Genomic DNA, 16,716 nt, shown 5'->3' with positions numbered 1-16,716 from the left:
TTCATGTTTTTCGTGTTTTTCATGCCAATCAAGCTTGACTTGTTGGCATGAATGCACTGACCCAAATGGTGACCCAAGTGGCTGCAATGTCTGTCTTGGTGGCACTGTGGGACAGTGAATGCATCAAAGACATGTTGTGTCCCACCAGAAACGCCTATTTTCAGCCTGCCATAGGAAGATTTTCAAGTGAAGATGGCAGCTCACAGCAAATTATTATTGTACTTCCCTGATTCTTACATGCCCCTTAAAAAAAGTTGGTTTGAAAGCTGCCTGTGTGGTGCTATCAGTTTCAAAAACAAAAACTCGTCCATGCCTACTGTTAGAGCCAGTGTTATCACCATTGTTATCATAAGATGGGAACAGAACAAGCTCTCGCGCAGGATGTGAGTGATAATGTGCCACTTTCAGTCTTTCTTTGATTACAAAAGCTCATTCAAAAGATAAGTTAGTTTACATGCCGAGCTAGTGGCAACAAAGTCGCTTCACATGTTTTCGGCATTCCCTAGAATTGCATATTTTGTAGGATGAACTAGCGAAGTGATTAGCCTAGGCTTGGGCCACTGTTCTGTTTGCGCTTGTTGGAGATTCATTGTATGGAGGACGACATGTTGTGGTCCATAGCCAGAGATAAAGTGTCTGAGAATGACGATGATGGACATTTAGTCTGAGTAAATTTGCATTTGTGAAGGTAAACTTTGTTGGTATCATTTTTTTTTCTGATTACCAAGGTCGGGGGCATCATACATTTTACTGGTTAACATATCAAGTATGCGTTAGATTTCTATTTTGCTTAGGAGCTCTAATATCATGATGAGCTTTAATGGCCTTTCTACATTAGTTTTCTAATTTGAACCCATAAGAATTGAGTGCTTGGTGCACGTTAGATTTTGTGGATTTTGTGGCATGTTAGAATAGGGTAAACGCTGCCAAATGAAGCAGAGGTGTGTTGAAGTGTTTTTTTTTATGTCTTATGTAACTCGCTCCACCAGATTATCCGACCATTTTTGTCGGTCCCATCAAGCTCAAGTTAATGGAAGTCGGCTCTGTGTGTGTGTGTGTGTGTCCAGCTGCACCTGGCCACCAAATAGTATGGCTAAGCTAATAGACTAATGCGATTTGCATGGAGTCTATATTTTCATCACAGAATTTTTTAAAAGGCTCACATTTGATGCTGTGTGATAGGCTGGTATAAAACTGTTGCAAATCAGTACTCATGAAATAGCCTAGTGCAGTCATGAAATCTTTTACTCTCGTTTTTTTATTTGATTTTTGGGGATTTTTGGGAGCGTTCTTTAGAGTTTCTTTTAGAGCGTGATATCTGCCTAATAAATTTTCTTAATAAGTAATGCTATCTACAGCTGTTTCTGAACCAAAATAATGAAATGGGATAGAGGTATATTTGATACAGTGTCATTGATTAAAAATGTCGGGGACAAAATTAAAAAAAAAAAAAAAAACACGAGCTTCAATTACTATGCTATCCCTGGTAGCTCAGCTGCTTTTGTGTTCTGCTGGTAGATATGATGTTGTGGGCTGGATTCCTGCCTGCAGCAGCCACATTCTGATGGGGGTGGAATGTAAAAATCGTCCTATAGTTAATTTAAGTGAACATTAAGGAATTCAATGCTGTAAAAATTAATTATGAGCCCTTGTTCATAGTGTCTCTTGTAGCCCCTACATTACTGTGGGGCATTAAAATGAGTCATTGAATTATTGTAAGCAGTCTATTATCGCAACTAAGAAAAAAAGTGTCTAATTCATGAATTTATAATTTGTGAGTATTAAGAGGCATTTTGATTAGAGTAATGCATTATTTCACCAGTGCCATATGTGAAAAATTGTTTCGTGATGACACTGAATATTCTACTGAGCTCCTAAAATGTGAAAAAAAATGGCATTGCTATTTAAATTACAGAGCAAAATCCTGCTGCGAAGAAAACCTAGACTACCTTGAGCGCATTCCTCAGACCAGCAAAAAGTATGGGTCATTGACAGTGGAGCGTTATGTTGAAATCAAGGACTACCTTACCAGTGCATTTGACTGTGTCCATCATCCTTTGGGCTATCTTTTAGATGGTTTGGTGGGTGTGTTCAGGTGAGGGTGCACTCTGTTATCTTCCGTGTTTTTTTTTTTTTTTTACATTGTCTTGCTTGCATTATTTAGTTATGATTACACTACACTATTTATCTTCTCATTTGAATTTGTTTCTTGGTGATGCAAGTTTCTTTTGTTATCCTTGTGGGCAGACTGACATACTGTGGCATTGGTGTCCATCCTCGGCTTCTCGTACATGCTGTGGAAGAGGTCAGGTCATTCTGCCAAAGGCTGTACGAGTTAGTCAGGTAACTGAATGTATTTGCTTTTACTGAAATTATTGCTTTTATTGGTGCACCACATACTTTTTTCTTGTGTGAGTCATAATCCTACTTCATTCTGTGATGGTCTCTGTTCAAATTGCAGAATTCTTTTCCCTGACCTGCCTCAAGCAGATAAGCCCCTGGTTCTGACCTCCTTAACGGACTTGGAATGCCCAGACGATTTCTCTGATGGTGCTGGGTGGGTTAACTTGCGTGTTACATCATGTGTTTAATATTGTGCTTTGTGGCAATGGTAGCACAGGCATTCCACTCCCCTAGTATGCTTAGTAGGCCAGCATTCATATTTATGCCACTGCATGCGAGTGCACATGATGTAAAACCACATGCAGGACTGCTTGCTCCACTGTATGTGTGCTGCACCAAACTGTGCACGTAAAGAAGGCTGTACATGCAGTGCAACCTTTTGGTACTGATACCCTCACTTGGACTCACAACATGCTGCCACCACACCTTGCAATGTTAATGATATGCTGTGATAACGCAGTGGCTAAACATACACCGCGACATTTCTGTGGCTAAAAAAAACTGTGTGGTTTGTAGCCCTGGATGACCTATTTTGAAAGGCTTGGTCTTCTGAGAACATACAGGATTACTAGATAAGTGTGGGGTTTCAACTCAATGCCGCATCTGTGTATTCTGTGTTCTTAATTATTGATATATTAAGCCATTTTATAATCCCTTTGAAGGTTGATACACCCATGCTCAGCTGTCTTTGTAAAATGCGAAATTACGGCCAAATAGTCACTTAAATACAGCAACTCAAGTAGCCCAGTTATATGTAGATGTCTGATGGTTGGTTGTTGGAATTCTTCTGCCCCTTAAAATAAGAGAAAACCCAATTGATTTCACTTGAACAAAAGCCAGCCATACTGTAGTGAAAATAGCCTTTTGGCAAGCTTGAGAAATGTTATTGTTATAAAAGTACAGTGTAGACCGCTTATAACGTAAGTCGCCGGAGTCGCGAATATCCGCACTATAAGCGGTACCACACTATAACCAAAGCAGCAATTTTCAAGGCCCGCACATATGCAGAACATGTGCACCGAGCCACCACGCGTATGTGACAGTCGAGGAATGCCATTTCTCAATACGGCTAGAACGTTTGCATTCAATTTACAGTCGAATCTCGTTAATTCGAACCAAATCACGCGGCTGCGCCTCCGACCAGCATTGCTCCGGCACTGCCATAGGGTAAAAGCTTAGGAGAGAGCCCTCAATGTCGCGCGCGAACAAAAGAAAACAAAAAAAAAGAACGAACGGAAATTTCACCCTCGCTCAACTGGCAAGGTCGCCGATTCTGTGTTGCGCCGGAAGATGCGTGTACATTCCGACGTCTCAGCTACGCTACCGTAGCCACGCGTAGAAAATGGCAGTGAACCCTTGTTTCCCCTTTATGCTTCCTCTACTTTCTAGTCACGTGTTGACCTTGCAGGCTGCGGCTACGGCTCAAAGGGAAGCAGCGGCGCTGTCCCAGGCCGGCCAACGAAACTGCCCACGCTGGCAAATGCCCGCTTCCCGATAACGGCAGAAAACGAAACTTCGGGGAGCTGGCACCGGGCCGGCTGGAGCGGCGACGCCTGCACGGCAGCGGGCGCGCACGGTGACACTCGAAAGTGAGGGAGCTACGAGGGAGGGCGAGGGGAGCCATCGAAGCGGCGGAGTTGCCGAGGCGAAATCCGCTTCCCTGCCGCCTTCCTCCTTCACATTCCACGGTCTCCGCGTGCGCCCTTCGCCGTGCCATGTTGGCGCCGCCCGCTTACTGCCATTATCACTTACTGCTGTTATCATGAAGCGAGTGTTGGCCGGTGTTGGCAGTTTCGTGGCCCTCGCTCGCTATGCGCGCCGTGATATTTCACGACTCGCACTCAAGATTCCGGTTTCAGCCTCACTGGCTGTTCGTTCGCACCACATGCCCTTCTCCTCCACTTGGTCTCTCTTTCTTCCTCGAGCACTCCTTGGGGCGCCCGTTTGAGAGGAGCGTTCGCCATCTCCGCTGACTTCCGTACTCCCAGGCAGCCGCACTGTAACTGGTATTTCATTTCCTGCAACTGCACTATAAGCGATACGTGTATACATGGAGTGCTATGGGAAAATTAACGGGAGTCTGAAAAGACCGCACTATATCTGGTCCTGCACTATAAGCGATTACGTTATAAGTGGTCTATACTGTAATAGTATAAAAGTAACTTAACTTCTTCACTTTCTTGGTTTTGTAAATGGCACTTGATAGTTTACATGTAAAATTTACATGTTCTAGGTACATAAAGCACTTGAAATTGGGCTCACAAACTTGTGTTTATTGTACTTTCCAGAGAGTGCATCACACCCAACACACTCATTCAGCCAGTCCTTCTGCCTCGACTGTACCCATCACTTTCAACGCTGTATGCTCTCAACAATGAACAAGAAGATCGGCATTACTGGGAACGCCTGCTGAAATGGAACAAGCAGTCTGACTTGGCCTTGATGACCTTCCTTGGAGTGGATGAGTATGTGCCTTTGGTCGTATCAGTTGCAGAAGCCGGTGTTCAAAGTAGTGCTAAGGCCCTGAATGTAAAAGTAACATTGTGTAATTAGAGTACACTACAAAGGTGACTGCCTGCTTGGTGGGCCATGAAGTTAAAGGATCCCTGAAGCAACCTTTGTCATATATTTCTCATGCCACAAAGAATTCTCACTGAAATTTCGTTACTGCACACTACGTATAAAAGAGCTACACGTGGTAAAAAATTAGTCTCCCGTCAAGCCCTGGCGTTTGCCTTGAACTTGTATTCCAGGTTGCTGTGTCTGTGTACTGCCTTCTTGGGCACTACATCATCTGGTGACTCAAGTGTTGCCTAGTTCTGGTTAGTTGGAACTGAGTGTTTTCCCATGTATTTTTCTGATATAGCTTTTTTCATTACTGTGGCAATGCTGGCCTCACAGGGAAGTTCAGCGCTCACATCTTATACAATGTGCACTTGCTGCACACACCTGTAGTGCAAAGAGACAAGTTCTGGTTCACCAGTGTTCATGAAAATAAAAGCACCATGGCAAGTCGTAGTATGGCAGGTACATATAAGGACCAGGCATGCGCCAGGAGGTATCACTTACGTATCACTGCACATAATTATTTCCTAAAGAATGTCGGCACAAGTTCATGCAAAGAAGTCCCCTGTGTGTTATGTTATGTTACGTTTATAGCCAAGTGTTGCACCACATTGCATTGCTTGTTTGCATGGTCCCGGGGCAAATGCGAAAATAATTGCTAAAATTGACGCAATCAAACAGTATAAATTCAAAATAAAAGCTAACGAAAAAAAGAGGCATACTCTTTCACATTTCTTTTACCCAGCGAGGACTTATGCTGTTTCCAGTCAAGACGCAGTTTACATTCAGCTGTAGTCAAAAATGTCTTCCCATTGTGGCCTTCCCATGACAACCTGCAGCAATGTTTTTTTGACAGACGGGGTTACTATGCTTGCAATCGTCACGTGCACTACACTACTCTAACCGCTCTTTAGCAGAGTGATGGTGGCGACATCTTGTGATACTTTATTTTACCAAAACGCCTGAGAAATATTTATGTGGTATCATTGTTCTTGCAGAAAGGGAAAAAAAGAACAATACTTAGTATCCACTATTGTTGCTGCTGATGTTCTTACACCAGCAGATAGACAACATTCGGCCATTGAAATCAGTTTCCTGCACTCTAGGTGGCATCATTGTCACAAGATGGCACCACTAGTGCTGCTGTGCATGTCAGTGTCTTCAGCATAGCAGTATTCAGTATGCCATAGTATGTTTACAGGCAGGCTAAAATCTCATTATGGTGGAATTTTAACGCAATATCCTACAATCAAGTGAGAGACTATGGATCTTCCCATACAATGACACACCGTGGGTAGCCCCTGAATCCTCAGCGAGCCCCACGTGGTACAAGGTGAAGGGCATGCTGTGTGCAAACCGTTAGACAGCGCGCACCTAGCGCCAATTGTAACCGTTCTTTAATTTTTTTTTTACACAGCTAAGACCTCTTTGTAGCCCTAAAAAGTGTTCAAGACTTCTTTGTTCATAAGGCTGTGACTACATGAACAGCATTTACGTGTACAATATGGTCTTCATGCCCAATCAATCGGAACGAACACCATAAAATATATGGGTCACGTGCCTTCTGCGTCACATCTGCTGCCAAAAATTGTTCGTGTTGGAGACTGTTATTAGCGTGGAAACTTATTTCTGGACCAAAATAAAAATATTAAATACTCTGATCTTGGCACTTTCACTGCCACTGAAACATTGTCAAGCCCTATGGTAAGCAAACGTGGAACAAAAACAACCATGATTTGCATTGCAGGGCTTAAAATTTGGCGGTTGTCACATTCTGTCTCACCTCTCTTCTTCCTCCATGCAGCCCTACAGGTCTTCTACAGGGCCAAGCTTTTTTGAATAAACAGTTTACTTCCCTTCCTGCCATGTACACTCGACCACAAAATATTGTGTGGCGCACGAGCGCATGGCGAAACAGCCCTCCTCTCCTTCTGGCTGCTCACCCCCAGCTTACCCCTGGTGTCAAGACCGACGGTTGCGCGCATGTGTGTCCCTCCGTGACTGCAAGTGTGCGTGTTTCCAAGCTTCCTCCTTGCGTGCAGGCGACATCTGAGTGTAGCCGCGAGGTGCCCCTCTCGCGATTGGCCACTGTGGCCGCTTCGACGGGCAAAACTTAGCTGACATAACGAAAATAAGTTTATTTTCATCTTGCCTGTCTCTTTCTATAGCGCCCCTTTTCTGCCAGGCTCTTCTTTGGGAGAACGCCCCATTCGTAAAAAGAAATAAAGAGCGAACATTGGCCACGAAAAGGCCCAGCGCAGAAAAAACATGACGTTGCGTTCGGGAATGGGCGATATGCATGCCGCGTTCATGACTCAACAAAAAGCAGCGGCAGCGGCACACGCCAGCTCATGGTTCATATAGTTTTTGCCCGTCGAAGCCGCGATAGCGCCAATCGCAAGAGGGGCGCCTCACGGCTACACTCCGATATCGCCGCCGCACAAGGAGGAAGCATGGAAACAGGCACGCTTGCAGTCACGGAGGGACGCGCATGCGTCGGTCTCGAAACCAGGGGTGAGCAGCCAGAAGGCGAGGAAGGCCGTTTCGCCACGCACTCGCGCGCCTTGGACTATTTTGTGGCCAAGTGTACACTTGCACAAATGCACAAATTCAGACAGTATCTGTAGCGAATGCTCCATATTCTCAGCTGAAAATGCAACATTAGCATTAGTTTAGAAAGGGCAGGAGCAGGATAAAATCTGTGGAGAGGCGTCATTTCGGTAGGCAGACTGTGAAAGCTATTTTTAAATTAGCTAGGTTTACATAGGGCACATATATTTCCCCCTAATGTTCACACGGACATCAAAGGAGTTTGCTTGTACACAACCATCAAAATCATTTCACAGGGTCTCCTCAAATTCTCCCTGAAACGGTTTTTGTTGCATGCCAGGACACAGAGGGTATCTCTCAACGAATGCGTTCACACAAGAATTTCATGTCGGTGCACTATAATAACACAGGTACGCTTCCCTCAAGCTGTGGCGTTCCCCCTGAACTTTTACACTGTATGGCGATCGCTACACCCTGCCTCTTTTAAGCAGTGATGCAAGTGTTGTCTACTTCCGGTTGATTTTAATTGCCTGTGTTCCTGTATCTTTTTCCTACGCAGTTTTTATCGTTAAGCCTGGGCTATAATGGAGCGAAATGTAAAGCCAAAGTGTGCATGGCAGATTGAGATGCAGCGGCACTATGCACAATGTTCACTGGCTCTCTCTTTTTCTTCTTTTTTTTAATGCTACATGAAGCGAAAAGAGATGGATTATTCCGGTATTGTTTCGATGATGGATTTCGGTGTTCGGTTTGATAATCACCTGATAGCATCAAAACATATATGTACGTTTACGAGTGTCTATATATTACTCGCGTAAGATACGCTCGTGGTACCACGCTGGTACCATTCATGTTCCTGCTGCCAAGGAAGACATTGCTTCTCCTATTTTCATGTGAGAACCCCTCTGCATATCCCATCAGCTGCCATTGCGAGAGCTGCAGCAGACGATCCACATTCGCAGGCTGAAGTGGGCCATTTATTGGAAGAGACGTCTGGATTTATTGTATTTGTGTGCTTATATTTAAGGGTACACAAATTACTATGCATACATATGTTGTTACAGGCAAGCCTAATGCAGTGGCATATTAAATCATTTCCGATGTATTAACATGGGTAGTCAATCAGATCACTCCCCCGAGTGACATCACTCGCCCATACTATTTAGCGTTGGAAGGGGTGGCTGAAAACGTGGCAGTGGCGCCACTGCAATTGGTAGCGATGCAAATTTTAAAACGTTTTAATAAATTACACGCTTTATGCAGAGCGCCTAAAGCTGTCTCTTAATGATCAGAAGGACCTACCCTACCGACTGAGCATGTTTATGCACAAACGTCAAAATCGTTTCAGGGTCCCTTTAATGCTTGTGATGCCTATTTCTGAAACAGTTGCTCTGCTCAAGTGTAGCTCAGGTGCACACAGCAAATCTAAACAAAAGTCTTCATTCTCGGTGCTTTATTCCTCTCACAACAGCCTCACTTTTGTGCCTTAAACTTGTAAGCTTTACTAGTACAGAAAAAGCAAGCAGCAACTTTCCACCAGCTTGAATACTTGCAGGATAATGTGCATGCTGAAGGAAGGCTTGAAAAATAGGCAGAAAGTAATAGGTAGCTTACAGTCTTCCTAATGCCCGATTTGGCATATGTGACAAAGAGTAAAGCTGTTTATACGTACAGTGATCCAGTAAAACAAAAACAGAAAGCACCACTGGCCAATCTTATTAGAGGGCCATGGCAAAGGCAGCATTGGGCTGTCATCCAGGCAAAAAACTCACACAGGGCAATTAATTCTTTGCGGTACATTCTGTCTTTATATTTTTGAGAAATGAAAAATAAAGTCATTGCACAGATCCCTTTTTTGAAATGCTCCTCTCAATAGAATAAAATTATTACATGGCGCATATTCAAGAATAAGTTAAAACATCTGTACTTTCCTCTCTGGGATAATATTATCTGCTGTAAAGCCGGAAATCCTGCACACTCCACTAGTTGTTATTAGTGCATAACAGTGCCATGTACTTGTTGAAATTGTCTAGCACCACTGGCAGGAAGCTCGCTGTAGCTCTTCTGCAAATGTGAAGACTGATATGGGCTAGGCCAGTGTAGTGTCTGCGCTGATGTACGAGTGATGATGTTTATGTGCTGCTTACTGTAGTGATGAAGCAAGTGACAAAGTGTAGCACTTTAGGAGCTGCACTCAGGCTCATTATAATAGTGAAAGCTGTGTAAGAGAGGTTGTGACAGTTGTCCAATGATTTGCTCTCAGGATGTTAGTCTGTTCACTGTTCTAAATTCTAGCAATTGTGTTGTTAAGCTGCTGCACAGCTTTGTAGAAGTTTGTAAGAAATATAAACTGGCTTTACCAACAATCATGTGTACCTAGACAGTGCCTCTTTAAACTCGCCTTAATATGAACAAGAGGCGACTTGGAAATATACTCATTTCATGAGAGAGAGAGGGAGAGAGATGGAGAAAGAAGCAAAGAAAGACAGGGAAGTCAACACATCACAGAGACCTGTTGACTGTAGTACTGGAGCTCAGCAGCAAAGCCCTTGTTGGCTTTCTGCAGCAGTGATACTCACAGCCATGGTTCAAGGATCTTGCCTTCTGAAAACGGTCTTTAGTCCAAATGATTTGATGCTAGTTCGAAGACTCCATTCTCTACAGATCAGGGAATTCAGAAAATATAATTTATAATAAAGGAATCTGCTGTATTGTGAAGTCAGCTTCACAAAGCATGTGATATGTCACTGTACCATAATGATGCATTAAACTGATTTGGTATTCTGTTATTGTTCGTTTGCTTTAATCATAGGTCTGAATTGCTAGTTAACACTAGTGCACTGATATTTTGTCCTGTCTTTGTCCTTATAGAAAGTTCACGTGCTTGAAGTTTCGGGACAACATTTTCACAGTGGAAAGAAATGTAAGTATCTGAATTCCTTGAAAGACTGCATTGTATCCATGCGGTGCAGTGTGATGCAGAACTTAATAGTTATTTTCTCTTATATCCAGCTTCAGCGTGTGTCAAGCATCAAAGATGAATGCTTCACAAATGCCATTGAAGCCCTGCAGCAGATCAGGCAAGTGAATTTTTTTTCATAATGTTCGTATTTATTTAGGATATGTTATGACCACCAGCCCTGGCTTTTGTCATGTGTGGGGAATGGGAATTGAATGAAGGACTTGCAGTCAGGAATAAATTATGAAGTCTCCCTAGCTTCCTTAGAAATCGAAGAAAAATCAGCTAAATTACCAGATGCTTAATAATCTGTTTAAATTTTCTCATTGCTTATTGTGTTGTCATTCATCCAGTTATTTAAAATATTAGTTGATTAGCCCTAATGTATTCTAAGCTTTAATACTACCCTCTGGCTGGAAAGCTTTTGGGGCATAATTAAAATATCGGCATTTGGTGCTGCAAAGCCTGTACTCAAGGGCAGCTCTGAAGGAGAGCGATGGCAGCGGGCGACCTCCTAATATTTACTTCTGCCTCTTTTCCGCTTCCTCCACTTAATAGCCTGATGTTCTAGTCAGCTGAGCTTGGCTATTTTACCAGGCGTACTTTTTCTGAAATGTGCAGTTTTTATACAAACTCTTGCTGTATATTTACTCAGTCCCGCTAATGGCTTGACCAGTCAGGATCAGCACAATAAGAACTAGAACAAGATCTAGAAGAACTAGTTACATGCACTGTTTTCTTATCTGAAACCTTAAACAGGGGCTCAAAATGAATAATGTTGTTGTTATTTTCCTTTGTCACTGTGCCTCCTGTTGAAAAGAAAGAGAGGGAACTCAAACTGTGTAATATAGAAACACTATCTTGGCATATTTTATATCAAGGACTCAGGCCCTCAACACTGTGGGGATCTTCCCCAACCCAGTAGCGCATATAATCGCAGCTACATAGGGTTCGGGTGAATAAGGCAACAAGCGAGTCAACTCAACAACGTTTATTGCTGTGGGCAATAAAACACACTTTCAGAGGGAAGTCCGCTCTGTATAATAAGTAATAAAATAGGCTTGCCTCGTCGCGTGTGGTAGTCACGCAAACGAGGTCACTCACGGGTTGCAGCGGGTATATCCGTTTGGGCAGGTAGATGTAGCGAGGTCAGAGAGCCCCGGGGGTCTCTCGGTCGCGCTCTTTTATACCTTTTACCTTTTCGCGAGGGGAATGTCCTCCTCGCCCCTCGGATACTTTCCCTCTTCCCGCGCGGGCACTCTCGTCGCGAGAGGCGAGCGAGAACCAGGGAGAGGGCAAAGTGCATCTCTGCCGTGTCTGCCTGGCTCCCGCTGCACGCGCTGCGCGCGCAGAGGGAGATGTCCGCCCGGCTCCCGCCGAGTGCGCTACGTGCGCAAGCGACGGCGAGCGCCCGCGGGAGAAGGTGGTGGCATGTGCTCCCCACAACACAAACTGAAGGAAGGAAGTTTAAGCGGTGAAAACAAGATAGAATCAGTGTGAAGACTGGACTTCTGCAATTTGGTGCTTTTCACACCACCACTAACGGAAATGATCAGAACTAAGTATCTGTTTCAGGATGCCTATGTTAAACAAGAAACATGAACTTTCAGTGGCAACTGTTTTATGCTCAAGAGAAAATTCTATTGACAGCCACTGGCACTAATAAATAGATTGAATGTTCAGGAATGCCTAGTTTTGCTTTGTTTGTTGCTCTTGTGAGGAAGAATAATTCCAAGAAAGGCCTATTTGTGTGATGCTTTTTTGTGAATGTAAATTTAATTTTTCGTAGCACATGCATGCAGAGGTGATGGTACTAGCTATAATACAAGCTCAAGTGATTGCACCCATGAGAGAATTCTTATGCTATGTACAGCAGCTCATGATTTCTATGTTTTCAGTGAATGATGATAGGAAGAGTTGAACTTGTGTGCCTACATCTTTCCTGTTATTATTTCAGCACTGCATTTACGGCATTTGACAAGCTTCAGGCAATTCGACAGACATTCGAAGAAATCAACAAGGCAAGTGACAACATGCATTTCCTGGATTAGATTATGGTTTTGTAGAAGAGATCAACCTTTATTTAACATGAATCTGAGAGAATGTGCAACTGCAACCAACCTTATGATACTGAGGTTCATAACGTACTCCGCTGCAAAACACAGGAGCTATGCAAAATAAAGCTGCAGATCGTCCAATGCGGCTGTCACCTCCCTTGCCATCAGAATTTTTGGTTCGTTTACAGGATCTTCATCACCGTTGCTTTTGTTGGCATATGCATCCCTTCCACCTTAGATGTCCTTGAAGACATCGTCGGTCGTCATATAAGATTACATCATCACGTGGTTTTTAGCGTGGTCATCAGCTGCGACGTATTCATTAGCACTTGCACTCGCTGAGGCGTTACAACATGCAGCGTACTACAGTGTAGACCACTTATAACGTAAGTCGCGGGAGTTGTAAAAATTCGCGCTATAAGCGGTACCGCGTTATAACCAAAGCATGCTTTTTTTCGGCTTTTACTTATGCCAAATGGGCAACCCACCTTTCAAACACAATTTATTACATATTCTACCCGCACACACATGCAACACAATCGCAACACAGCACAGAAACCAACTTCTCCTGACAAGTGCGGCATCAGCAGAATAACGCTATTATTTTCGTCTGGAGACTGGTCTCCACGTGCACGCTCACGCTCCCACTGCTGAGAAAAAAATCGAAAAAGAAAAAAATGGAGTGTGCTACCGATCTACCCCGCACTCCATGCACCCTGATTGGACGCTGCTATAGTGATGAAAACACAGGCCCTCCTTCCTCCAAAATCTCCCGCCCTTCTCCTCCTTTTTGTTTCGCTTTTTGCCGCTGGTCCCCACGCGCGCGCCCATGCTTCCATTCCTGGAAAAAAAAACAAAAAAAATGCTGTATGCTGCTGTTGCCGTATGCTGTATGTGCGAGTAAAAGCGCGCGAGGGACGCATGCTTTCACGGAGAGTGAACTTACGACGGAGAGCAAACGCGACGACTCTCATCGTGCGGAAGGCCGTGGGGGGATTCGAGGCAGGGAGGGAGGGGAGGTGACGTTTAGCTGCGGCACTCAATGCGTACCTTGCGACCGGCGCAAGGGGAATTGGCGACTCAATCTTCCACACGAAAGGAGGAAAGCACGAAGGCAGCGCGGGAGAGAGCGGGCGCGGCTTTTACTCGGCAAGCCACTGCGTACTTGTACTTTGCACGGCTCGCGCGCACCAAATCTTGAAAGCGATCTCCTTGCGGCTCTGAACTTTGTATGCACTGTACTTTCGCCGCTCAGTTTCTGTTGAAGCGGTAGAGCAGACGAACCTTCGGTCGCTGCTCCTGCCGCGTTTGCTCACGCCAACGTTTTTACAGTGCTTGTCTGCGGTCATCAAGTGCGATCTATTCAAGTTTGCTTGTGTGCGCGGACACCACGTTTGTTAATTCAGTCAGTAAGCGGATGTGTCCAAGTTTATGCAGGCGATAAAACTACTATCCTTACTCCGCATACTCTACTAGTAAATTTTCTATCGCAATTGATGCTTCTTTTGGGGGAAACTGCGACGTTTTGTTTCGCTTTTCGCCGCTGGTTTCCAAGCGCGCGCCCACGCTCCCACTCCTCCGCGTGTGCGCGCCCAGCAACCGTGTGGCCGTGCGGGCTGTGCTCAACGCCTCCTAGAAAAGGCCGTGCTCCGTGCACCGATTTTATGGTCGCACGCTTAAAAGAACCGCGCTATAACCGGTATTCTGCTTCGCGCGCCTACGCAATAAACGGTCCGCCTAGACATTGAGTTCTATGTAAGATATATCGGTGGTCAAAAAAACCCACGCTATAACCGGTTCCACGCCAAAAGCGGTTACGTTATAAGTGGTCTGCACTGTACTTCAGTGATTCCTGGAGCAATGCTGCAGGACTACTTCTGATATAGGCACGCTTGTTGAGTGTGTCGCTAGCACTGTTGTTAGTGCTATACCTAGCGCAGAGCGCACCATGGTAACACCTTCGGAGGGCAGTGATGGCACCATTACATGGCATTTGTTGTAAAGCTATGAATGAACCATTGGGGACGCATAAATTCCTTCATTGTACAGGAAAATTCGTTTGCAGTGGTCTCTGTTGTAGAGGTGTTCAGAATACATATGAAAGATGGGAATTCCACCTGGGCATAATCAATCTATTGTTGTACAGTTCAATTTGCTTTAGAGGCGTTCGACTGTATATAATTCTTTTTTTCCATGTTAAAAAAAAATAAACATTACAAAAGCTGCTGCAACCCGCGGCTTATACACCACAGCGGCTTTATTTTAAGCTTAAAAAAAGAGCTACGCAAACAGCAAAGCTTCGCAAAGAACTGAAAGTGATGATTTTAAATATGCTCTACAAACATTGCATTGACAATGTGTCCACAGATTTGATAAATAAATATTTTTTTTTTCATAATCAGTACAAAAACAGAAGGGTTGTAAACTGAGCTTGTTGACACATATCTACCAGAATACTTGGGGACAGCCCAAAAATACAGGAAATATTGGACTGGACAACACGAGCACAAACTAAAAACTACCTTTATTTGAAAAGACAAACATATGTATTGGGTAAAGATGCACCTACAATCAAATTCGGTTAAGTATGACACTGAGAGGCAATGTAACAAAGTAAAATGGTAGTCAGAGTGCACAGTTTTGTCATCTGGTCAGACGACCAAACTATGTAAATGCTGCAACTCCTTGCCAAGCAGATTAAAGGGATACGGACACAATATCTGAAAATTTTACGAAAATGCTGAAAATCAATCTTCAGTGTGTGATTTACACTGTAAAGAAGTAGTCACTTAGCTCATTTTTGAGCCGATGGCTTTATTTTTGGCGTTTTTGTGAGCGCGCGCCTCGCCGCCCGACCCGCGGGAGTTGGAAGGCGTGACGTCACGACACCCTCGTCGGATAGCCAGCCGGCCGGCCGCAGTCATTCGAAGCACGCCGACGCTGCCATCGCGAGCATGGATTCGAGTTCTGGTGCATCTACTAGCGATGAGTACACGTCTAAAGACAAAGACCATTCCAACTTGGCAAGAAATATTACCGCTTACGGTTACGAGCCTTCCGCGTCAAGCGACGAAGAAGAGCAGGCGGCCGTGGAAGTACCGGTCAGGTTTTCGTGAACCGTAGCACGAAGATTTCGCTCTACACCAGACATTTATGCAAGAATTATTGGTCATTTCCTGGTGTAAATTTTCGGCAGAGGCGTAAGCGTGTTGCTGCCGAAGATTTACACCAGCAGCGAAGTAGAATACACTTGGTTACGGCAATATTAGCTGTTTTTGTCTGTTTGAACTCTGCGCCACCAGGTGGCTGCACCATACAGGAGACTCACATTTACGGTTCCACAAGGACGCCGCAACGCCCGCGTTTACCCGATTACCGGACAAGCTAAAGCTCTCTAATAGGCGGGTATCCAAAGTTTACGTACCTTCTTGTCTCTGGGAAACGTGTGCGACGGCGTGTCACGACCGACGATGCTGTTATAACAGCAATGTCTGGGCATTTCCTTCCGCCACGACGAACGCGTCAATACAGAGCGACGACCGCGGGAAGCGTCATGTAAGATGCACCACCTGGGTGGAGCGCCGACGGGGATAGTGTTTCAGACGGACCACATGCGAAGATCGCCGAAAGGGGTTAAACAAACGCTGCAAGGGACCGAACCTCTGGAAACACTGCGACAGCTGTGGCCGACCTTGGCCGCAGGTGGGTGTTATGACGTCAAATTTCAGCTTCTGCCAGCGGCCACTTGGAGGCAAGGTGCAACAGAAAATCGCAAAAAAAAAAAAAAAAGGTTTCTCAGTTCCTTTTTTCAAAGCAGCTTGTTGTGTTCGTCATTTTCAACTGTTCAACTTTTGTTCCGACGCAAAAAACCACCCGCCAACTTTTGTGTCTGTATCCCTTTAAGCAATGGTGTTCTATAATGTATGTGGGGCCTTCTTACGCGTCAAAAATTTCACACATCCTTTGGTTTTTGTATCGCCGAAGAATTCTACACTGGGCTCAAAATTTGGTGTAAAACTGCATGAAGCTGTAGTGGCTAGGTTGCTCCCCTTTGTCGTGTTGAGAATCTGTGCATGTTACCCAAGACAATTGTTGAGGCATCGGTCTGTTTGTCCTACTTAGTTGTGGCTGCAGAACAGCGGGATGTCGTCCACAACACCAACTGCACAGCCGACGAGTTGT

At 44.6% G+C, this 16,716-nt stretch overlaps 1 protein-coding gene across 7 annotated transcripts in view; it reads left to right on the top strand.

Annotated features, from left to right (window-relative positions):
• The window catches only part of LOC119463320 (alsin), a 119,911-nt gene that overhangs the window by 90,986 nt on the left and 12,209 nt on the right, over positions 1-16,716 (top strand). For 5 of the 7 annotated variants that reach the window (XM_049668133.1, XM_049668122.1, XM_049668127.1 and 2 more), the window contains 7 exons: positions 1,916-2,095; positions 2,248-2,343; positions 2,462-2,557; positions 4,692-4,868; positions 10,390-10,441; positions 10,531-10,598; positions 12,435-12,498. In XM_049668133.1, coding sequence (XP_049524090.1) covers positions 1,916-2,095; positions 2,248-2,343; positions 2,462-2,557; positions 4,692-4,868; positions 10,390-10,441; positions 10,531-10,598; positions 12,435-12,498 — 733 coding nt within the window. Of the gene's footprint in view, positions 1-1,915; positions 2,096-2,247; positions 2,344-2,461; positions 2,558-4,691; positions 4,869-10,389; positions 10,442-10,530; positions 10,599-12,434; positions 12,503-16,716 lie in introns of all 7 variants that reach the window. The other 2 variants (XM_049668120.1, XM_049668138.1) reach the window with 2 other exon arrangements.

The sequence above is a fragment of the Dermacentor silvarum genome, chromosome 1 (genome assembly GCF_013339745.2).
Source record: "Dermacentor silvarum isolate Dsil-2018 chromosome 1, BIME_Dsil_1.4, whole genome shotgun sequence".
NCBI lineage: Eukaryota > Metazoa > Arthropoda > Arachnida > Ixodida > Ixodidae > Dermacentor > Dermacentor silvarum.
The sequence above is the reverse complement of the archived record's forward strand: the minus strand, read 5'-3'. Positions and strand labels throughout refer to the sequence as shown.